This window comes from Mustela putorius, unplaced genomic scaffold (assembly GCF_011764305.1).
Source record: "Mustela putorius furo isolate JIRA1106 unplaced genomic scaffold, ASM1176430v1.1 tig00003867_pilon_pilon_pilon, whole genome shotgun sequence".
Taxonomy (NCBI): Eukaryota; Metazoa; Chordata; class Mammalia; order Carnivora; family Mustelidae; genus Mustela; species Mustela putorius.
The window spans coordinates 30,877,264-30,901,511 of NW_025422019.1; the positions used below are offsets into that span (position 1 = coordinate 30,877,264).

The 24,248-nt window shown below is 35.2% G+C and overlaps 1 protein-coding gene across 1 annotated transcript in view; it reads right to left on the bottom strand.

Moving 5' to 3' along the window:
* Positions 1-2,458: 2,458 nt before the first annotated feature.
* Positions 2,459-24,248, bottom strand: part of LOC101681626 (integrin alpha-V) — a 102,983-nt gene continuing 81,193 nt past the window's right edge. Inside the window, exons 18-30 of the mRNA XM_004757851.3 lie at positions 20,419-20,556; positions 18,942-19,009; positions 18,152-18,299; positions 17,529-17,621; positions 15,735-15,814; positions 14,490-14,570; positions 13,965-14,070; positions 13,204-13,362; positions 12,081-12,191; positions 7,342-7,455; positions 7,133-7,240; positions 6,444-6,566; positions 2,459-6,187 (exon numbers count right to left, since the gene is read on the bottom strand). Coding sequence (XP_004757908.1) covers positions 6,092-6,187; positions 6,444-6,566; positions 7,133-7,240; positions 7,342-7,455; positions 12,081-12,191; positions 13,204-13,362; positions 13,965-14,070; positions 14,490-14,570; positions 15,735-15,814; positions 17,529-17,621; positions 18,152-18,299; positions 18,942-19,009; positions 20,419-20,556 — 1,425 coding nt within the window. The 3' untranslated portion in view covers positions 2,459-6,091. The remainder of the gene's footprint in view (positions 6,188-6,443; positions 6,567-7,132; positions 7,241-7,341; positions 7,456-12,080; positions 12,192-13,203; positions 13,363-13,964; positions 14,071-14,489; positions 14,571-15,734; positions 15,815-17,528; positions 17,622-18,151; positions 18,300-18,941; positions 19,010-20,418; positions 20,557-24,248) is intronic.

The following is a 24,248-nucleotide window of genomic DNA, read 5'->3' on the forward strand; positions in this document are numbered from 1 at the left end:
GTTATGGACATTGGGGAGGGTATGTGCTATGGTGAGTGCTGTGAAGTGTGTAAATCTGGCGATTCACAGATCTGTACCCCTGGGGATAAAAATACATTATATGTTTATAAAAAATTAAAAAATAAAAAGATACCAAATTTCTTGTCTCCCATGGGAAATTTACCATGTATCTTACACAAGATCAAAAATAATTTCTATTATTCAGGTGGAGAGCATAATTCTCCAAATTAAGTACTACTAGTATATATCATTTAATACTTTTTGTGAATAACCCTGTAGTCATTAATTAATATTCTGAATACAAAACTGGCTAAAAAGTAATCCCTAAAAGCTTCCATTTTGATACTCTAATATCTGAAAAGTGATATAGAAGTTAAAATTAGTTACTTTGAATAATTTTTTTAATACCATGAGGGTAAATTACTGTATAAAGTTCAAGTTCAAAATCTAAATGCTCCTTTTATTAAAACACCACCAATTAATGTATTTGTTACTTTTCAGGAAATAAAGCTGACAAGGGAAGTGAACCAGGGTGCAAAAGGAAATTAAACCACGTAACTCTAGGCAGTTCAGAACAGTTCAGAAAGTGAGTTATCCACTAGATAGTACCAAATCAATTTTATATAAAGGGTCACTAGGAATGTAGGCAGTCTTGCACAGCTGAAAGCACATGGAACTAAGAATTTGAATATATAAGCTTCAGTTCAAATCCTGCCATTACGAATTTGGACAAAAAATGAACTCTGGGCATCATTACCAGTATGTAGGGGTGAGGTAAACCCTTTCTTTCTTTAAGATTTTATTTATTTATTTGAGAGAGAGAGAGAGAGCCTGAGAAGGGGGAGGGTCAGAGGGAAAAGCAGACTCCCCACCAATCAGGGAGCCTGATGTGGGACTCGGTCCCGGGACTCCAGGATCACGACCTGAGCTGAAGGCCGTTGCTTAACCAACTGAGCCACCCAGGTGCCCCAGGTGAACCCTTTTTAACTTGCAGTTTTTAGCTGTTGGACCATGATGCACATAGATAGCGTTTTTGTGATTGTCATGTTTAGGGTTCACTGAGCTTCCACAACTGTGTGGTAGCTACATTTTACCAAATTTGACAACTTTTTTATTTCACGTTAGTCTGTCTCCATATTGACCCAGTGTCACTGAGGCCATTTATTTTGTAATCTACACCACTAGCCCCTGCCCCACCCCCGTGTGGTGCTTCAGTTTAGATGCATCTATTGCTCTCGAAATTCACAAGTTCTTCCTTTTCTTGATCTACTTTGTATCCCCCTCCAATGAGTTTCTGACTTCAGATACTGCATTTTTTAGTAATGGAATTTCCACTTGTCTTTTATTAATTTCCAGTCTCTTCTGAAATGTCCATAATTTCGATGTTTTTCTTGAATTTTTAACATATTTATAATTGTTACTTAAAGTCACACCTGTTATATTGTTTGTGGGTCTGTGCCTATTGACTTTCTCTTTTTTTCCCCTTCGAACTATGGGAAAGATTTCTCACACACTCATGACATTGTGGATGGAACATTGCATTCTCTATACGTGGTCCTCCACTCAAATTAACTGCCTAAAGGAGCAAATGAATTACATGTGGATCACCTTAAATCTGTGAAATCTTGGTTTTACGCTTTGTTAGAGGGGGCCAATGGTGTTGCTCTTCATCCTAGGGCTCATCAGTCAATCTTGGTGTGTAGTATTTATTCCTAGGGCATAGATCCTCCAAGGTTTCGATGGAAAGACTGGATGCTTCCAAGCTCTTCTCACTCCAGTCTCCAATTTCGCCAATCTCATTTCTCCTACAGTAGACAGTAGCTGAATTAACTGTTCAGCTCTTCCAAACTTCCATCTGCTGTTTTCCTTTTGGGCCCCTTGGAGTCTCACTAAAGCAGGGTCATGGAAAGGGTCAGAAAAGGATTTGAGGGGAAAACATTCCTCCCTCCCACAATGCGGCTCCTTTCTTTCCTCAACTTTTATCCATGATGGCAGTCCCATCATTCCAGGAAAATAAGGACCCTTTTCTGCTTGTATTCTATCCAACAACAGAAAGTAACTTCCAGGAAGAAAGGTGGTTCCCCTCTTTAATAATCAAATCCACTCCAGTTTCTGTCAAGCTGCTTTTACTAACTTCAGTGTTTTCAAAAAGGTTTTCTCCCCCCTTCTTTTGTTCATCACTTATCATTTTTATCTGATAAAAGCTACCTTGCCATTATTGGAAATGGAAACCCCTTTTCAATTTTAAAATTTAAAATTCTGTGATTTGTAATTGGTGTTTTTTAAACTTAGGTTCATTTTGCTCTTTTTGTGTTACCCTTTTTCAAATAAATAACACTCATAAGGAATTCAGACTTTCAAAGAGGCACCTCTTTGAGGTCATCCTCTTAGTCTATTATTGCTGGCTCATGTGATTAAAAAACAAAACTGTGATCACAAAGGAAAATATACACAAAAGTGGCACCATATGCTCAAGTTTATTCAACAGACACATGTTACAAATTGAAAACTAAGTAAAACACTGTACCGGTTTTAACTAAATCAAGTCAGCAATGACAAGTTTTAGAAGACACGCGTTTTATGTCTCACCCAATGTGGGTGATCATAAGAGAAGCTAAAAAAAGAAAATTACTATGTTATTAGGTAGCAAATTAATTTGATATACAGTTCTAAGTTAGTTTAAGATATTTCAAAGTGTTTCAAAACTAGTAGGGAATAGGTCATGTCCAACCTGAAATAAAATGTAGAAGGTATCTTTTAGGGGTAAATAACTTTATTTGTATATCCATAGCAGAATCCCTCCTTCCTACTAACCAAAATTCTAATAAATTTAAGTCTGTTTAGATTAGGTTTACTAAATTAACAATGACTCTGAAAATTATCTAGGTTTGGTTACATTGTTATATTGCACTTGAGAACAATGACAACGAATATCAAGGATTTGGTACCTCTCCCAAGAAGCTCATTACATATCAAGAAATTACAAAGAAATACAAGCATATATGCCTGGGGTTCATTGTCCAAACTAGCATATCAACAAATTAAAAGGGCTTGTCTCCAAAACACTGAGTATTAAGTTATTTTATTTGCCATTTTTGATCCTATATTCAATTTCTGAATTCCACATTTTTTTATTTGCCAAACTACCACATATACAAACTATCCAAGAGAACATACAAAGTAACATTAAGATTGGCAATGGTTATACACATGTATTTCAAAAATTCCAATTATTCTTCTTCTCCAAGCTTGGCACTGTGTTTTTCAACAAAAAAGTGTCTATCAACTTACAGTCTGTTTGCCTTATATAAAGCAGCTGATCTAGTATATACTGTACTTTTGCCACTGAAATCTCTCTTGGGGTCATCATTAACTATCACAAGTCTTTCACAGCCCTCTTAAGGAAGTCAGTATAAGTACAGTCTCTTTTACTAATACTTCAATTTTCTTGTTATATGAAGTATTGATGAGAATTTACTATGAAGTAGTAGTTTCAAAACATAGGTAAAATTGTGGCACTAAAGTTTTAATTGTTTTATCCTTCAGAATTATGAAGACCTATATCATAATAACAGTCATCATCATAATAAAATAATAATTCATCATAAGAGAAAGGTAAAGGGGAAAAAAAGAAAGAATATCCCTCACACAAATGTTTCTCAAAATATCAATTCTGAAATAAATGCTTACATAAGAAATTGACAACAGAATCAAGTTCTTACCAATATTAAATGCTATAAATACTCCCTATCTCACTTACGTTTTTTAAAACAGATCAGATCATTAAAATTTTACACTCAAAATGGATTTTAATTCTCAATAAATCATAAATAGTAGCATTTAAAATGTTTGAAAATTAAAAGTTTTCATAGAACTATTGTCCGACATTTTAACCAAATACATTCACATGCTGCTTCAGGGTAAAAAGAATCCCAACAATTTCCCAAATATTTTCTCAAAGAGTAAGCTTCCAAATCATTCTTCTACCACATTTTTGTAGAGATATGCATTTTCATTTTTTAAAAGAAAATACTACTGCTTAAAACTACATTTCATAAAAGGGAACTTAAAACATCATGCTTCCAATAATAACATCCTTCAGTCTCCCATACAAGATTATACCTGGAGATAGAGGTCATAAAAGGAACAGAACATGCAAAAGTGAACAGTTAAGTTTTTTTAAAAGAGTGAATTTTATTCAACATATACTTTCAAGGATGACTACTATTAGGTGGGAAAACAGGTAGTGAAAGTTGTTAACTTAGTGACTGTTCGGTGGCAGACCCTGGAATAAAAGGTTTTCTTCTTAAAAAACTTTAGACTCATTGGTAGTAAAAATACTTATTGCATATGACTAAGATCTTTTAAGCTACTAATAAAATCTATACTACAAACCTATTAATTTTGAGATTCATTAAAGCGAAATACAGGGTCTTAGCATGTTCTAACATATATAACACGTGTTCCTCTGTTTTATGAATACATTCTAGCTTAGCCACTTGTGTAAGGAATTAGAACACAAGATATGGCAAGATAAATTTCAATTATTTTTAAAACAGAAAAATATTCAATTATTTGAGGGAAATATTTATCATTGCCTAATGAGGACAGCAGTTAAAAACCTATTAAACTCTCAATTTCTAAAGAATAACATGATGTAATTGCACAAAAATAGGTACAATTAGGAGTCATTCCCAGACCTTGAGGAACTGTGAATAAATCACATATTCCTCCAGAAGAATCATCATCTTACAGGCATATAAAACGACAACGTGCCACCTGTGCAATTTTTATATAAAAAATCCTAAAAAAGTAATTTATGTTAATAAAACTACAAAAGTTTTAAAAGGCTCCCAGTAACCTGAATTGCTTATAAAAGTAACTTTTATAGTTATTTTGATAGCTGAGACTGGTTTTCCACATGATACTTTGTCGAAACTAAGGTAATACCCATATAAGTAGCATCATGCTATTTCTAAAGCACACCAGCAAGCTACGTTAGGAATTTCAATTCCAAGCATTTCTTGTGGGGTTGGGAGGTTGGATGCAGGTTCCTGTAATTTGTAAAGATTCCTCACTGATCTTAGCCCATTCTCAGTAAAGTTTTGGAAATATAAGGAAGAATACATATATAGGAAGAAAATAAATTAATGTCAACTAAAAATCCTTGCTCTAAGAGCATACTACAAATAAGCAACTTTACCAAAGAACTACAGTCTTTTAATTTAAATGCTTTTCTTTGTATTGTAAATAGCTGGACTAATACAATGGAATACATGTACTTTGGAAACGATTCCCAACTGCATATGGCTTTAAGCATGAAGATGATGAGAGGAAATTAAACTATTACACAAAAGAGGCATTTCTGATCATAGAATTTTTAGTACAGGTTAGCTTAAAGGATTTGAAAGAGAACCTAAACATACAAATTAAAATGTAAGGAAATGGACTGTGGATTAAACAAAAATTAAAATGTAATAGCATGTACCCAATTTTTATATTAAAAATACTGTATCTTTACTATTACAGCAAAGAATTTGGATGGACCATGCTTTTTTTTCTTTTTTTTTTTTTTTAAGTTCTACTACATAGGTAATGTTAAAATCCAAGTTCATGCAGTTATAAAGTTAGTAGCTTAAAAACTCAACTGTAGTGTAATGTATATTAACAATAAATTCCTGTACAAAAGATGTGGATCCTAAGGTCCAAATATGGATTGCTTTAAAACAACAAAAGCAATAACAAACCACAAATCAACATACAAAATCAGAAACAATAATTGTAGGAGGTACTATTTTATATAAAGTGGTAACTCAGGCACTACCTGTCTTATGTACATTGAAGAACTATCACTTGAAATTTTATTATTTAAATACCTAAAAACACAAGTCAGTGGGTGTGTATTACACGTACATCTGAACTTAATTATTACAAAAAGGTTGACAAATATTGCTCTTGTTTTGTGGTTAACACCCATGGGCACCATCAGCAGTACAGTCTTGGGATTTTAATCTTTGCAAAAGAAACTGAAACCTGTAAGGAAGTCAGTGATTCTAATGGGTCAGGATGTAGCATAACTTAAAAATCACAGTTAAGTTTCTGAGTTTCCTTCACCATTTTCATGAGGTTGAAGCTGTTCCCTTTCCTGTTCTTCTTGAGGTGGCCGAACACGTTTAAAAAAGCCCATCTGTTAGGTGAAGAAAAACGAACATTACCACCACATCAGTGAAGAAAATTCAAAGTATTAAGTGACTGTATTATCACCAAGAAAATTCGAGCAGCACCTCATACAACTTTTCTCCCTTCAAATATATGGTGCTCATCATGCAGCATTAAAGTTCCCTTTCTTCCTTCCCTTCTTCTATTCTTCCTCCTTTCCCTCCCTCCCGTACCCTTTTCTTCTGCTTCTCCTCCCTGCTGCTCTTCCCAAGTCCATTACTTACCCTGTACATTACAAATACCAAAACAGCCAGTAACAGCAATCCTGCGAGCACTGCTAAAATGATCACCCACACAGGCACAGGCATGGGTGCGGGCTGAACGCCCCAGGTGACATTAGTGGTAACCTGTTGGGGGGGCAAAGGTTTTGAGTTTTAAACATAGTTCACTAAACCACTCAACAAATGTCTGAATGCTTATTACATTTTGTTTTAATGGCATTCACATTTTCTTTTCTTGTATATGATAATCTGTGATTATGTATTTGGTACTGAAGCAGGCACATACGCAACATAAAATTCCCAACAGCAGGTTAACTTCAAGGAACCTCTGAAGTGACTTTTAAAAAATTTTAAAGAACTGAATATCCAGCTTTGATGTATTGGTCCCATTTTTAATCCTCAAATTATAGATCTTTAAAATCTTTCATCTTCACCTTTTATAGTTAATTTCCAACTTTCTAACTTCATGGGGAAAAATTCCCCATGAAATCTCTTACATAGGGATGCTAAAGTAAAAACATCTACCTTTAATAATTCTGGGGTGAGGGAGTAAAATAATATTTAACTAGGTTACAAGCCTACCAGGTAACTTTTACAATAGTTTGGGTGTCATTATTTAAAATAAAATAAAATAAAAATCTACGGCATTGAACTGAGTACAGTTATTCCATTTCCCCAAATCAATGACTTACTAATGTGGAGTTGAAGATATCCTCAATTGGAAGGTTCTTATAAGGGAATTCAATGACGTTAAAAGAAGCAGATGACTTCAGAGAGTATGAATGATTCTGGTTTTCTTTCTGTATGGAAATGATAATGAAATGATTTCCAAGATGTGAGGCCTTTTTCATGTCTTGGAGAAAATGGATAGACTGCTGAAGGCTGTTATCTGCCTACTTACATTCATAAAGGTCTCAGTCCAGAGCAGGGACTTTACATACAGGATGGCACTCTTTCCTCTGTCTAGTCGTCCAACCTGGCAGACAATCTTCAGGCACTCAGCAACTCCACAACCCTGCCAAAACAAATTCTTCACTTACAAGAAAAGTAATGTTGTTTTATGTGAGGAATAAAGAGATGATCCAGATTGTTTTGCCTTATAAGAATAATATTTAAAATGATAGGCTAATAGTGGAGTCTAGGAATGCTTTTTGTTTTAGGGGCGCCTGGGTGGCTTAGTTGGTTAGGTGTCTGACTCAGTCTCAGCTCAGGTCTTCATCTCAGGGTTCTGAGGTCAAGCCCCATGTTGGGCTCCAAACTGGGCATGGAGCCTACTTAAAAAAAATACTAAAATAAAAATAAAGGGAATGGTTTTAATGTGATTTGTTATATAAAGATAAGATCTATAATATTAAAAGATGTATTTTTATGGCCAGAAGTCAACATTCTTCTAGAAATTAATATTCTTAGGTAAACCCAGAGCATGATGATTATAATAAGCCATAAAAATCAGATCATTCTATGCCTATGGAAAAGAAAAGAAGCAGAATGAATCTTAACAGCTATGCCATGTCAGACCCATAGAAATCAAGTGGCATGCTGATGTTTACATTCAGTGTTTTTATCAATAACTGGAAGGCAGGCAGTCAAAGATAAGAAATAATGACCACCTTGCATGTGCTGGTCAAACTGCATTAGACCTGTCACATGCATAATTACACAACAATGCTATCTAGTAAGTAGTACCACTAGTCAATGACAAGGAATAACTAAGTTTCCACGACCCAGGAGAGGGCATCTGTGAGAAGCTGGTAGCTAACACCACACTTAATGGCGAAAGAAAAACGCTTTCCCCCTAAGATCAGAAACAAGACAACAGTGCCCACGCATGACACTCTTATTCAAATTGTCCAGAAGGCCCTAGCCAGTACAATTAAGCAAGAAAAAAATTAAATTAAATAAAAGGTACCGAAATTGGAAAGGAAGAAGTCAAGCTATCTGTTCATAGATGACAGGATCTTATATACAAAAACACTAAAAATCCACAATGAAACTATTAGAGCTAATAAACAAGTACAGAAAAGGTACAGAATGCAAGACTAATATAGAAATAACTTGTATTTCTATATACCAATAATGAAAATTCTGAAGATGAAATTAAGAAAACAATTCTATTTAAAAAAGAGCATCCCAAAAGAATAAAATACATAGAAGTATTTTAACCAAGAAAGTGCAAGACTTGCATACACTTACTAGTACAAAATATTTTTTAAAGAAATTAAAGAAGACCTAAATAAATGGAAAGATACCTCATGTTCAAGAACTGTTAGACTTACTATTATTAAGATGAAAACACTCCTAAACTGTTACAGATCCAACAAAACTGCTACCAAAACTCCAACTACCTTTTCTGTAGAAATGATCAAGCTGATCCTAAAATTCATATGGAATTCCAAAGAACCCCCCCCATAGCTAAAACAATCTTGAAAAAGAAGAAAATGTTCAAGGACTCATACTTCTCAATTTCAAAACTAACTACAGAGCTAAAATAATCAAAACAATTTGGTACTTGCATAAAGATACATGTATAGATCAAAATAAGACTCAGAAGTATGAAATTTAAAAAAACAAAAAACTTAGGTGTACATATTCAGGATCTCAGGTTAGGCAATGGTTTCTTAACTGGGACAGCAAAAGCAGAAGCAACAAAAGAAGAAAAAAGTTTGACAAATCTGAACATCTTCAAATTAGAAAACTTTTTGCATCAAAGGGATACTATCAAGAAAGTGACAAGACAACTTACAAAATAGGAAAAAATATGTGCAATAATAGTTCTGAAAAGAGAAGTATCTAGAATATATAAAGAACTTTTTATGACTTAACAACAAAGGCAAACAACCCAATTTAAAAATGGGCAAAATGAGGTGCCTGGGTGGCCCAGCTGGATAAGTAACTGACTCTTTGTTTCAGCTCAGGTCATGATCTCGGGGTCATGGCATGGAGCCCTGTGTTGGGCTCCGTGCTCAGTGTTGAGTCAGTCTGCTTGGGATACTTTTTCCCCTCTCCAACTGCTCCTCCCCCTATGCTCTAAAATAAATAAATTTAAATAAACAAACAAACAGAAATGGGCAGAGAATTTGAAAAGACATTTCTTAAAAGAAAACCTACAACTCAAAAGATGCTAAACATCATTAGTCATTAAGGAAATACAAATAAAGCCACAATGAGACACTACCTCACACTGACAAGGATGACCATAAAACAAAATAAAAAACAATTTTTTTTAAGGAAAGAGCAAGTGATAGCGAATGTGGAAAAATGGAATTGCTGGTTGAGAATAAAAATGGTGCAACCACTTTGGAAAAGTTTGTTGTCTCTCAAAAGTTAAATAGAGTTCACCAAATGCACTCCTATGTTTATTTCCAAGAGAACTGAAAACATATACACACAAAAACATGTACACGAATGCTCATAATGGCACTATTGAAAGTAAATAAAAAGTAGAAAGAAACAATCTTAATATTCGTCAACCAATGAACAGACAGACAAAATGTCATATATCCGCAGAATGGAGTATTATTCAGCCATAAAAAATGACTGAAGTACTACTATATGCTATAACATGGTGAACCTTAAAAAATTAAACTGAGTCAAAGAAGCCAAACACGTAAGATTACATATCATATGATTTCACGTATATGAAATGTCCAGAACAGACAAATCCTTAGAGACAGAAAGCAAACCGGTGGTTGCCGGAACTGGTAACAGTTCTGGAAGAATGGGTAGTGACTATGTAATGGGTACAGTATTTCTCTTTGAAGCAATGAAAATGTTCTGGAATTAGATAATGGTGCTGGTTGCACAATGTCACGAATATACTAAAAATCACTCAATTGCATACTGTAAATTGGTCAAAATGGTGAATTTTATATCATGTAAGTTTTATCTCAATTTTTTAAAAATGTAGTTCTATAGGAGGATAACGTACAGAATGAAAAGTGGGGTGGGGGTTAAAAGTAATTTCTATTTCACATGGGTTGGTGAGGGAAGTCCTGTCATAATCTGCCATTTAAGGACACTGGAAGGAGATGGGAACATAAGCCACGGTTTTATCTAGACAAAGAGCATTCCCCCTAAAGAGCATTCCAGGCAGATGGGAGAAAAATTTTCAAAGCCTGGATGCAGAAACATGTTTGGGGATGTCTATTCAATGAAAAACTAAGGTAGCCAAAATATGAGGAGCAGAGTAAGGAGAGAAAACGCAGCCAGCAAGTTCTAAGGGCCTAGATCTTGTTGGGCTTAAAAGCTTTACATGCTCTGGCTTCCTCTCTGACTTATATGGGAAGGCACTGGATTAACATGACCTCTTCACCATTTAAAAAAATCACTATGGTTCCTATTTGGCAAATAAACGGTAATGGGGGAAAAAGACAAATATGGAGTCCAACTAGAAGTCTGGCAATAATCGAAGTGAGAGGGGAAGGTAGCCTGGGTAAGGCTATAACAGTGGTATAGCTGCTGAGAAGGGTAATCTGAAAGTAGGTATTGATAGCATTTGCTAATATATAGGATGTGAGATCTGAGAGAAAAACAGGAATCAATCACAATTCCCAGGTTTTGACAATGGATTACTAAGATGTGGAACACTATAGAAAGAGCAGAGTCAGGAAAACTCAGGGGTACATTCTTGGGATTAAATTTAAGATTACTAATAAATATTTAAGAGGAGTTCCAGTAGGCAGTTGGATAATGGAAGTCATCCACACAGAGACAGTATTTATAGCCATGAGAGTGAGTAACATCCTCTAGTATAGCACTGTCTGATCAGAGCTTCCTATAATCATGGAAATCACCAGTATGAAGATATCTCTGCCTCCCAAAGCAAGAGCCACATGTGGCTACTTGAAATGTTCCTGGTGTCTATAGTATTGGAAGGCAGAGATCTAATGAATGAATGTACGTGGAGTAGGTAAGAAATCTGAGATGTGAGCCCTGGAATACTATAGAATTAAAGGTCTGGAAGTGAAGAACAAGAAACTGCTAGTTGTTGACAGGCGAAGAGCCAAGAGAGCTGTGTCTCAGAAGTGAATGAGGAGTGATGGCACAAGAGAGGAAGTGACAAACAGGGCCAAAAGTCACTGAGAGTTGAGGCAGATGAAAACTAAGAAGACCTATGGAATGTGGTGACAAGAAGGTAATTGGTGTTTGCTAATGAATATAAACACGATACTGGATTCCCCACTAGCTGATGGTTTGCAGATCTGTTAAATTTCAAAAACGTAAATGATAAGGCATATTATAACATTGTATTCCTTACACAGACGGACTCAACAAAAGTTGATCATAATGCTAATTATTCTTGTAATTCATTTTTGTTGAGGACTCCTGGGTTTTTCTCCCAATACTGCACTAAAGCCTCCAAGATTAGGATGAGGTCAGGAAAGAGATCAGTTGGAGTACAGCTAGAAAAATAAGTTGGAATATAAAATACTTTTATTACCATCTACAAAGATAGATCATTTGAAGAAAATCTGGCATTAATTTGACTAGGAACAGGAAAATAAGAGGAATGAATAGTATAAAAATATATGTGGTTCTTCCAAGCACAGCTGTTGTTATTTCTGAAATGTTCTTTGGCATTGGTTCTATAATCACATATTTTTAAATGTTTAAAGTACTTGTTGTTGAAATGGTGCTTACCAAAGTGTGAACATCTCCTTCACTGAGGGTGAGATCCCGCTTGGTGATGAGATGGTTCCGGTCCCCTTGCCCAGGAACTGTGTCATTCTTTTCGGTTTGTGAATTTGAGATCTAGGGTTACAGAGAAACTGGTGATATATAACAGTGGAAAACATTTTTCCATTGATGTTTGGCATAAACCATTATATGTGATTAAAACACGGTGGCTGAAAACGTGTTAGGACAAATTTATCACTTAGTATATGGTAGAAAGTAAGCACAGAGAGTCCTTAATATATGGAAAGTTACCTCTGCCTACCTATGATTTTCTTCTTCCCTTGCACAGCTAGGGGAGACACGGATAAAACACAAGGGAACAGCCTGAAATTTCACCGTGCACAACTGTGGTAAGTGTTAATCATGAATATATATCATTTCCAAAGAGCCTCTTGTTCTGTTTTCTTAGCTTTCCTTAGTCCAAGTTGGGCAATAGCTTCTTATCCAAATACATGTGCTAGGATGGAGAGGACTATGTCCAAAAGTACAGAATTCCACAAAATGACATTTTTCCAAGACACGGAAGTCAAAAGAGCAGGGTTAAGTAAAATGTTAGATCTTTTTCCACAGACAAAAATTTGAACGACAAAACACCCCGTCACAATATCATATGTGGATAAACCACAATGCAATGGAACGAAAGTCAAACTGGATCTCTCCATAAATAAATGATTCAATAGGACTTCTCAGAGTAAGGAATTAATCCTTATTTGTTATACAAATAAACAATTTAATCCTTAGTGTACTGGTTATGAAGTAAAGTATTTTTGTAGAATGGGTTTGTGTTATTAAAATAATTGTTTTATTTTGGGCACCTGGGTGGCTCAGTCGGTTAAGTGTCTACCCTCCGCTCTAGCCATGATTCCAGGGGTCTTGGGATCGAAGTTCTGCATCGGGATCCCTGCTTTGCAGGGAGACTGCTTCTCCCTCTACCCCTCCCCTCTGCTCATCTCTCTCTCATTCTCGAATAAATAAATAAAATCTTCAAAAATAAATAAATATTTTATTTCATACATTGCTCTCATAGATCTAGAAAGAAAAAGCATTAAATATCATCATAATAAAAAGTTGCTATTAAGCACATTACCTTAATTCTCAAAGGGTTGATCTCCATATCTGAAGTGCAGTTCATTGGCCCATCAATTTCATATTGAAGGATGTATAACAAAGTATTATTGTTATACTTGTAAGGCCACTGAAGATTCAGCATTGCCTTGCTGAATGAACTTGGACCGTTGTTTCTCAACTGATGGGGCAAAGAAAATGCAAATCCTTTGAGCAAAAATCTATTCCTTAATCCTCCCCCTACACCAATTTTAGCTGAATTACAGCAGAGGTTCCAAAGTTACTCTGACATTACAACATGATCATTACTGGCCAAAGGAGATCAAACTCAGCATTTGTCTCTACTATAGGGCGGTATATGTCAGGATGAAAATATGTAACAAGAGGAAAATATGAAAAAGTTTTCAAATGAAAGATGGCATAGAAAATTTTCTTTCTGTAGGAAGAAAATTCTGATGATCTGCTACAGGCACTTTTAATTTTTAGTTAGAACTGCAAAACGTCCATATGAAAATACTCAATGATGACCTATTGCTTTTATTCAAGTAGAAGTAACTGGTTTTAGACAACAATTTGTATAAACTGCATTCTTTAACCACTTGAAGCTATTTGTCTTTAAAAAAGGAACTTCTGAATAGGGAAACAATTCAAAGAAAGTTCTGATACATCCTTAAACAATGCAGTTTATATAATCATTGTGCAGATTTGGTTTTTTATAAGTAGCCTATCTGTTCTCTTTAAAGGCTCTCTACCATGTATCAGTTAAAGCTAACAATGGCAAACCTCATAGATGTGCTGAACAACTGGCCCAACATCTTCTTCATTCTCAGGGTTCTCCTTATGCTCCCAGTTTGGAATTGGAAGAAAGATATGATCAGGACTTGAAACTCTATTCAAATGAATCAAATCATTACCAATTAAAAATATACATATTTAAAAGAAAAAAAGCTGTATGTATCTGTGAACACCCACACATACCTACACACAAGGTACTCATTACTGAATCTAATGTAATAGGTGAATTGACAAATGAAGTCCCATAAAAGTTCAACACACTTATTTTGTGCCTGCTGTTGCCATATCTGGTTTATTTCCAGAGGTTACCAAATAAATATTTGGGGCTTTGGAATACACCTAGGACCTTATTTCTACAGAAGCTATAGCGCTAGTAAAACTACCATGAAACTTGGAGGGATACTTCCCGCAAGAAGCTACTGAGCCTCAACGGTTGCTTTTAAAAAGTAATTGCATTTTAAAGCAATTTAAATCTCACAAGAATGAGACACTCAACTCAGTCATCATACTGACCCTCTTATCTCAACAGCAGCTAAGACAGCGAGGTCAACTCTGTAAGAAACAACTGGGCTTACTTTGTCAAAGAGATTGGAGCTGAAAAAGAAAAAAATACACATTTAGGCCTGAACTAAGCATGATCATCATCAAAGACCTACAGAGGCAAATGCAGTGAAATGAAAAATGAACAAATTAAAAGCAACAAAGAAAGGAAAAAACTACTAAAAATGATTTTCATTGGCATTTAATTCCAAAATGATCAAATTTTACTTCTTTTACTTTGGTTTTACAAGCTCAAAACTCAAATTATTCTTAGGATAGAAATATTGATTTTTAAAATTGCATAATAAAAAATGAAAAACATATTTTCTACAAGATGTTCATCACAGTTTGAAAAAAAAATTAGAGGCAGGGGTGCCTGGGTGCCTTAAGTATCCAACTCTCGATTTCATCTCAGGTCTTGATCTCACGGTCATGGGATGGAGCCCGTGTTTGGCGCTCCATGCTCAGCACAGAGTCTGCTTGAGATTCTTTTTTTTTTTTTTTAAAGATTTTATTTATTTATTTGACAAACAGAGATCACAAGTAAGCAGAGAGGCAGGCAGAGAGAGAGGAAGGGAAGCAGGCTCCCCGCTGAGCAGAGCCCGATATGGGACTCTATCCCAGGACTCTGGGATCATGACCTGAGCCAAAGGCAGAGGCTTTAACTCACTGAGCCACCCAGGTACCCCCTGCTTGAGATTCTTTCTCTCCCTTTGCCCGTCTGCCCGCTTGCTTGGTCTCTCTCTCTCAAAATCAATAAAATCTTAGAAAAAAAAAAAAAAACTGGAGGCAACTTAAATGTCCACCAATAAGGAAAATGATTAAACATATAGAGACGTGTTCAAGAATCTTATTCTGTAAAAGAAACTGATATAATATGATATATAAAAAAATGTTCACAGGGGTATTTATGAGTAATTATTGTTTTCTATTTGTTTCTAGATTTTCCGTATTTTTAGTATTTATGACATTAATGTATTTATACAAAACAATAAATACTATTTTATTTTGAAAAATGATAATCAACCTTGAAAACATTATAAGTGAAATTTTTAAAATAAAATTTAAAAATAAAAATAATAATAATAAAAATGATATAGTCAAGTACTGAAATTTCAGTCTACTCTATTCCATAACATTCAGAATATATTACATAATATGTTTATAACAAGTAACATTTCCTCAGTAGTTATTAAAAACTGAAAAAAGTTTCCATACCTTTGGATCTGTAAATCGAATTTCACAGAAGTATCCATCTCTGATTGCTGGTGCACACTGAAACGAAGACCAGCCAGTAGCTGAAGAGGGAGGAAGAGATAGCACTATATTAATTAAAACAATGTCTAATCAGTGAAATTTAAATTCCAATGTCCAAATATAAAGGGTTGTTCCAAAATAGGGTTTTTCTGAGCTTATAATAAAACCGAAAACACTCTAACAGAGATAATTAAATCTGATCTTCTATTGAATCTCTTTTATTTAAGATACATGGGCCAATCATAAAGGAACCTACTTAACAATTATTAACATAATTTTATCTACTCATAATAATACCTAATATTAACTTTATAAAAAATGCAAAAGTGTGTATCTGTTGATTCAGTGACAGTACGGCAATTCTGCACACTGATTTGGTGACAGGAAATTAACAACTGAACTTGTGTTAATGGAGCAGAAAGGAAGAATGAACAGATATTATTAAAAAGGGGGAGAACCTGGCTTACACAAGGCTTGAGAGGTAGGGTTAGAGCCAGAACTTCGCTATGCCTATCACAACTCCACTAACAATAATCATCCTAATTCCTGCAGGGGAACATTGTTCTTAAAGAAAATACCTGGGACGCCTGAGTGGCTCAGTTGTTGAGTCTGCCTTCCACTTAAGTCATGATCCCAGGGTCCTGGGATCGAGCCCCATGTCAGGCTCCCTGCTCAGCAGGAAGCCTGCTTCTCCCTCTCCCACTCCCTTTGCTTGTATTCCCTCTCTCACTGTCTCTGTCAAATAAATAAATAAAATCTTTAAAAAAAAGAACTGAGCTAACAGGGTAAGAGAAAGCAGGCTTCTTGGGGATTATTTATGATACACAAAAATGGAACTTCTGGGGGGACTTCATCAAACCACCTCTCACTTTATAAAGCCTGGACTGAGCCACTTGAAATAACTTGAAATTATCTACACTGGATGCAGGGCTCGATCTCATGACCCTGAGATCATGACGTGAGCTTAAACCAATAGTCAGACACTTAACTGACTGAGCCACAGGCACCACAAGGTTGATTATTTATATTCACTATGCTGTGCATTATATCTCTAAGGCTTATCTACTATTAGCTGCCAAGTCTGTACCTTTAAATAATCATCTAACAGGAAAGATAAACAGATCTTCAGATTACCAAAGTCTTTGTACTATAACTAAATCTTACAGAAAAAGTAGCAAGAAAAAAAGTAAGATGAAATATACTCCCATTTTTCCTTGATCCTAAGAGTTCTCCAGCTACATGTTTGTTCACTTTTTAGAGCATTTCAGAAGCAGACCCATTGAGTGCATTTTCTCAAACTCTTGGGCTCCCTTCTCCACTTCAAGGGGAGCCTGATCCAACTAAGATGCTCTTTGATTCTTTTGGGACGATGATAAAGTTTCAAATTCATGAGATAATTCTATCACAATAATGAGAGTCTTGGTATCTGTCAGAATGGCTTTAAGGATTCATTAAATCATTTGGTAAAAATATCAGAGTTACAATTTTGGTCCTTAGTTTAACCCATGTTTTCAATCCATTTAGTAAAATGAAGGCAGTGTAAACACTGCTTATTGAATACAGTGTAATAGTGCAATCCATTATTATATTTTCTCAGTTATAATCAAACTCTGATAATCGTTACATTCTAAATTAAAACCAATTTACAGAGACATTCTGAAATATTTATTTAAAAAATTTCTGTGGAAAAACCCACAGAAAAATATACTTTTTTCTTTAAAAGAAAAAAAAATCCATTTAGTTAAAATATCTTACTTGAGTTCCAGCCTTCATTGGGTTTCCAAGATCACATACCACCTGGCGGGTTTGGTTTTCTGTCTTAAATGCACAGGAAAGTCTTGCTAAGGCCTTTGACAGCCAAAAAAGGCGGGGGGGGGGGATTGAAAGGAAAATAAATTAATGACCCCAAAAAAACACACTATAAAATTCCTAGACAACATCATGCAGTTGCATAATTAAGTTTCTTATTTTAAAAATATATCCATCCATTTGAGCAAATGGGGAGTGGGTATGGGAGAAGCCAGAATTGTGTACAACTGCAATTGTGTACAACTGTATAAAGGTATTTCTAAAAGATCCCTAGAGGATTAGATACATAACCTTATTACCCCTAACAAATTATTTGATGGACAGGCTAAGACACTTTATCTATCTGACCTTGTTTCAGGCACTTAGCTAGCAATTCTAAAAAGTCCCATCAATGCATTATGCAAAGTATTAGGCTTGAAAGGAATTATATAAGACAGGCACTCTACTGCCTAGCAATTTAGCCTTAAGTAGAATGGCTAAGCTTGTACTACACTAAATAGGGGAATAACTCATTAATGTTAATGAGATCTATGGGTGTGTTTCAATTTTTAAACAGGCAGTGTGCTTACTTCACTATTGCGGACAACCCCGATGAAATCAGCCTGCGGGGGGATGTTAACGATGAGCTCAGCTTCATAGGCACCTTCTCCTTGATTCTGAGCCTTAACAATCAATGTCAGAGGATTGTCGTCCCCAATATAAATCTTCTTTTGATCACTACAAGTTAATACAAATCTAGACAATGAAAAAAAACTGCACGGGGAGAGCTTAGCTGTTCAAAGAAACAAAAGAAATATATAGCACTGACATGTTCAACAGTGTCTCAAGATATTTTAAGCCTATTTCATGGCTCAAAAGAAAACTGGAAATAGCACACTGAATGCAAATCCAATGCTTCTTTCATGAATTAATGCCACTAATATATCACTACCAGTCATATCTATCGAAGTAATTTTGTATCTCTTTGTAGGTACTTATTAATTCCCTGAATTTTTTTCTAAAAGCTGAATTAATCACTGTCACGATTCTCAAAATATTCTTTAAAATTTATATACCATAAAATACTAAACAGATTCCTGTGGTTAACAGGGTATCTACAATGAAATATATCTTTAAGAGATATTACTTTGTAACACTGCTCATCCTGTATGGAAATAGATTTGTCAACCTAGGTAAGCAGCGAAAACAGTGCTTATTTTTTCAAAGTTCAATACTGATAGTTTTACTACTACAGAAAATCATGAATTATCCTCCTTTATAACTAGTTCACATTAAAATATACTATTGTTTTCAACAGAAAAGTGTGTTCTTCCATTGAAATTTCTTGTTCTACTGTTTACTGTTTGGAGCAAAACTTACCTATCTACAGAAACTTCCAATTTGGGTTTGCAGACATTGTCTTCACCACAGTCAAGCAGAATATGGGCCTAGAAAAAAGCATTTTATTGTTTCTGCATGAAAATATACCAAGGTAGGACACATATGCAGTGTAAATCAATATATATATCAATATACATGTAGGTATATGTGAATATACATAAACACACATATATTTATATACACTCATCAACTTGTTTGCATACCTGAATGTAAAAAATATCATGGCTGCTTTTTTAAAAAGATGTATTTATTTTAGGGAAAGAGAGAGAGACAGAGAAAGAATCCTCAAGCAGACTTCCCACTGAGCGCAGAGCCCAATACAGAGCTTGATCCCAGGACCCTGAGATCATGACTTAGCTGAAATCAAGAGTCGGATGCTCAAACGACAGCCGCCCAGGAGCCCCATGGCTGCTTATTTTTAAATAGGTCAGTGTAGCTAGTCAAGAATGAAAAAGAAGAAAAACACTCACAGCATATAATACAATTAGCTGGAACATTTTAGTTCTATCTCAAATTAAGTTGTTATGATTCTGGAATGAAGTGCTATACAGAAGAGAAAGTACAGTAAAGAAATGAAGATTCGGAAAAAAAAGAAGAAAAGAAATGAGGATTCAGCATGAACCTGCTGCTGCTAGCTAAGTTGCATGATCTTGGGAAAAGCAAATTTCCCTTTCAGAATTTCTTGTTGCAGACTATGCCACTGTCAACATCATGGAAATATGGCTGCAGAGTGTAAAAGAATAAGGAGCTATGGGCACATGGAAGCAATTCTGATGGGCACACCAAAAGGAACGGAAACTGGACAAAATGAGTCCAGCATATTCATGGCCATTTGGAAGGAGATGAAGGAAAAGGGACTAGAAGCATTGAAATTAACTAATCCAGGACGGGTGAAATAAACAAAAAAACCTGTATTTTCTCCCTTTAGATCTGGAGGCTAGAGCAGTATGGAAAATCCAAAAGAAAGAAATAGTGGGAAGTAGCAGAAGAGGCTGGGCAGAATATGAAATGAAGGAATCTAAAAATTTTTAAAAGAAGAAAGAAGAAAAAGAAGAAGCCATTCCTCATCTATTGTTAATAGTCAAAAAGCTTCAAGCCCAGGCACAGACAAAAAGAAGAGAGAAAATGATTTAAAGGGGGAAAATAATGAAAAGATTCCTCTTCTAAGTCACAAGGGATATGCAGAAGAGAATAAAATTACATGACACAGATCTTAACTGTCAATTTACCTGGAATGAAACAAAATACATGAATTAATTAAATGACAGAGATGTAAGAGGTTGCATATGTGTACACATATACTATTTTTTACAATTAAAATGTAAAGCTAAGAAAACATAGATATGAAATTTGTTTATCAAAAACAGTAATCCCCTATGGTATTTAAAAAGATGAAGTTTAAGACTTTAAAAAAATTAAAGTATAAAATTAGCGACAAGTGGAGATAGTATAGTACCTGTCGACTAACGTTGGCGGGAGTGAACTGGTTAAGAATGGGTTGCAAGCCTGTCGCATCAGCAGCTGTTCTGTAATCCAACCGGTACTCCATAAAAATGGTAATTGGAGTGAGTTTGTCTCTAAATTCGGATTCATCCTAGAAACGAAAAAGCTCCTAATTAATGATAATACCAATCTATGACATCAAACTATCTAGAGAAATTTCTAAGTGTAAACACAAAGCCAGCCATATACAACGCTGATCCAATTCTACCAGAATTCTGAAAAACTACACTTATGTAAGAATAAGAGTACCCAAAAAGATTTATTATTCAGTGAGAACCCTTAGTTTTTGTTTATAATAGAAACTTGATTCATACAAAAATATTTAAGGTGTGTTAAAAAAACAGGTGCTCCACAACCAAAATAACTAGAATATTACCAATAATGCTTAAGGTACCCAGGAGTTCCCTTATCGTTTCTTCTCAGAGGTTACCACCATCCTACATTTTAAGTACATCATTTCCCTGTTTTCAGTATTTCACTATATTGTATATTTGTCCTTAAAAATTGTATTTTTCATTTGCTTTTTTTTTCCAGGTTATTTCAAACAGAGGTCATATGTATTCTTTTGTGATTTGCTTTCTCTTCAAGACCCTTGTTAAGATTCATCCATGCTGTTGGAAATAGCTGAAGTTAGTTTTCACTATTGAGTAGTATCTCATCAAATATTAAACCCATAATATAATTACTCATTTTCCTGTCAAAGGTTATTTGAATTGTTTGGGGCTTTTTGTTTTTGCTATTACAAAAACAAAAACAAAAACAAAAAAACAATTCTACATAGTGGCAAGTAGATTTTTGAGCTCTAGAAAATCATACCATATTATTTTCGTAAGTCTTTACAACTTACACTGCCATCAGCAGTAATTCCATTAATTCACATCATGACCAACAAACAAGTACTGACAGACTTTGTTTGACTGTAAGATGATGGTATTTGTTCATATAAATTTTTTCTTGTTCTACATTTTTAAAGTTTAAATTAATTAACAGAGTATATTATTAGTCTCAAAGGTAGAGTTTGGTGATTCATCAGTCTTCTATAATACCTAGTGCTCATTACTTCACATCCCCTTCTTAATGTCTACCACCCAGTTACCCTCCCCCATCAGAAAACCTATGATTAAAGCTTTCTTACGGTTTGTCTCCCTCTCTGATTTCATCTTATTTTTCCCTCCCTTCTCCTATAATCCCCTGTTTTGTTTCTTAAATTCTGCATATCAGTGAGATCATATGGTAGTTGTCTTTCTCTGACTGACTTATTTCACTTAGCATACCATTTAGATCCATCCATGTCATTCCAAATGGCAAGATTTCAATTTTTGATGCCTGAGTAGTATTCTGATGTATATATATACCATATGGTATGTATGTATATATATATATATATACCACATATATATATACCATGCATCTGTCGATTGGCAATGGGGCTCTTTCCACATTTTAGCTATTGAGAACACTGCTGCTATAAAACACTGCAGTGCAGGTGCCCCTTCAGATCACTACATTTGGATCCTTGGGGTAGATACCTACTAGTGCTATTGCTGGGTTACAAGATAGCTCAATTTTCAACTTTTTAAGGAACCTCCACTCTGTTTTCCAGAGTGGCTGCACCAGCTTGCATTCCCACCAACAGTATAAGAGGGTTCCCTTTTCTCCACATCCTCACCAACATCTGTAATTTCCTGACTTGTTCATTTTAGCCATTCTGATCTGTGTGAGGTGGTATCTAACTGTGGGTTTTTATTTTTATTTCCCTGATGCCGAGTGACGTGGAGCACTTTTTTGTGTATCAGTTGGCCATATGGATGTCTTCTTTACAGAAGTGTCTGTTCATGTCTTCTGCCCATTTATTGATCAGATTATCTGTTCTTTGTGTGCTGAGTTTGACTAAGTTCTTTATAGATCCTGGACACTAGCCCTTTATCTGATAAGACATTTGCAAATATCTACACCCATTCAGAGGGCTATCTTTTGGCTTTGTCAACTGTTTCCTTTGCTGTGCGAAAGCTTTTTATCTTAATGAAGTCCCAATAGTCGATTTTTGCCTGTTTCCCTTGTCTTTGGACTCCTATCTAGCAAGAAATTGCTGGACCAAAGTCACAGAGGATGCTGTCTGTGTTCTCCTCTAGGATTTTGATGGATTCCTGTCTCACATCGAGATTGTTCATCCATTTTAAGTCTATTTTTGTGTATGGTATAAGGAAATGGTCCAGTTTCATTCCTCTGACATATGGCTGTCCAATTTTCCCAACACCATTTGTTGAAGAGACTTGTCTTTTTCCCACTGGATGTTCTCTACTGCTTTGTCAAAGATCAGTTGACGATAGAGCTGAGTGTCCTTTTCTGGGTTCTTATTCTGTTCCACTGATCTAGGTGTCCATTTTTGTGCCAGTATCATACTGTCTTAATGATTATACCTTTGTAATAGAGCTTAACTCCAGGATTATGATGCCACCAGCTTTGGTTTTCTTTTGTCAACAATTCCTTTGGCTAATCAGGGTCTTTTCTGGTTCCATACAAATTTTAGGATTATTTATTCCAGCTCTGTGAAAAAAGTTGATGGTATTTTGATAGCAATTTCATTGACTGTATAGATTGCTCTAGGTAGCATAGACGTTTTAACAACAATATATGTTCTTCTACTCTATGAGCATGGAATGTTTTTCCATTTCTTTGTGTCTTTCTCAATTTCTCTCATGAGTGTTCTATATTCTTCTGAGTACAGATCCTTTGCCTCTTTGGGTAGGTTTATTTCCAGTAATCTTAAAGTTTCTGGTCCATCTGTAAATGGGATCGACTCCTTAAATTCTCTTTCTTCTGGCTCATTGTTAGTATATAGAAATGCAACTGATTTCTGTGCACTGATTTTATATCCTGCCATTTTGCTGAATTCCTAAATGAGTTCTAGCAATTTTAGGGTGGAGTCTTTTGAGTTTTCCACATAGAGTATCATGTCACCTGCGAAGATTGTGAGTTTGACTTCTTCTCTGCCACTAAATGCCTTTTATGTCTTTTTATTGTCTGATTTTTGAGGCTAGGACTTCAAGTACTGTGTTGATCAACAGTGGTGAAAGTGGACATCCCTGCCATGTTCCTGACCTTAGGGGAAAAGCTGTCAGTTTTTCTCCATTGAGAATGATATTCTCTGTGTGCTTTCTGTATATGGCTTTTATGATATTGATATATGTTCCTTCTATCCCTACACTGTGAAGAGTTTTGATCAGGTGTAATCTATTAAGAAGATCATATGGTTCTTGTCCTTTCTTATATTTATGTGATGTATCACACTGACTGATTTGTGGATGCTAATCCACCCTTGCAGCCCATCAATAAATCCCACTTGGTCGTGGTGAATAATCCTTTTAATGTACTGCTGGATCCTACTGGCTAGTATATTGGTGAGAATTTTTCATCAGAGATATTGGTCTATAATTCTCCTTTTTGCTGTGGTCTGGTTTAAGGAACAAGGTAATGCTGGCCTCACAGAATCTGGAAGTTTTCCTTCCATTGCTATTTTCTGAAACAGCTTCAGAAGAATAGGTATTAATTCCTCTTTAAATGTTTGGTAGAATTCCCTTAGGAAGCCATCTGGTCCTGGACTCTTGTTAGAGGAGATTTTTGATTACTACTTCAATTTCCTTCCTGACTATGCATCTGTTCAGGTTTTCTACTTCTTGCTTCAGTTTTGGTAGTTTATATATTTCTGGAAATGCATCCATGTCTTCCAGATTGCTTAATTTGTTGGCATATGGTTGCTCATGATATGTTCTTATAATTGTT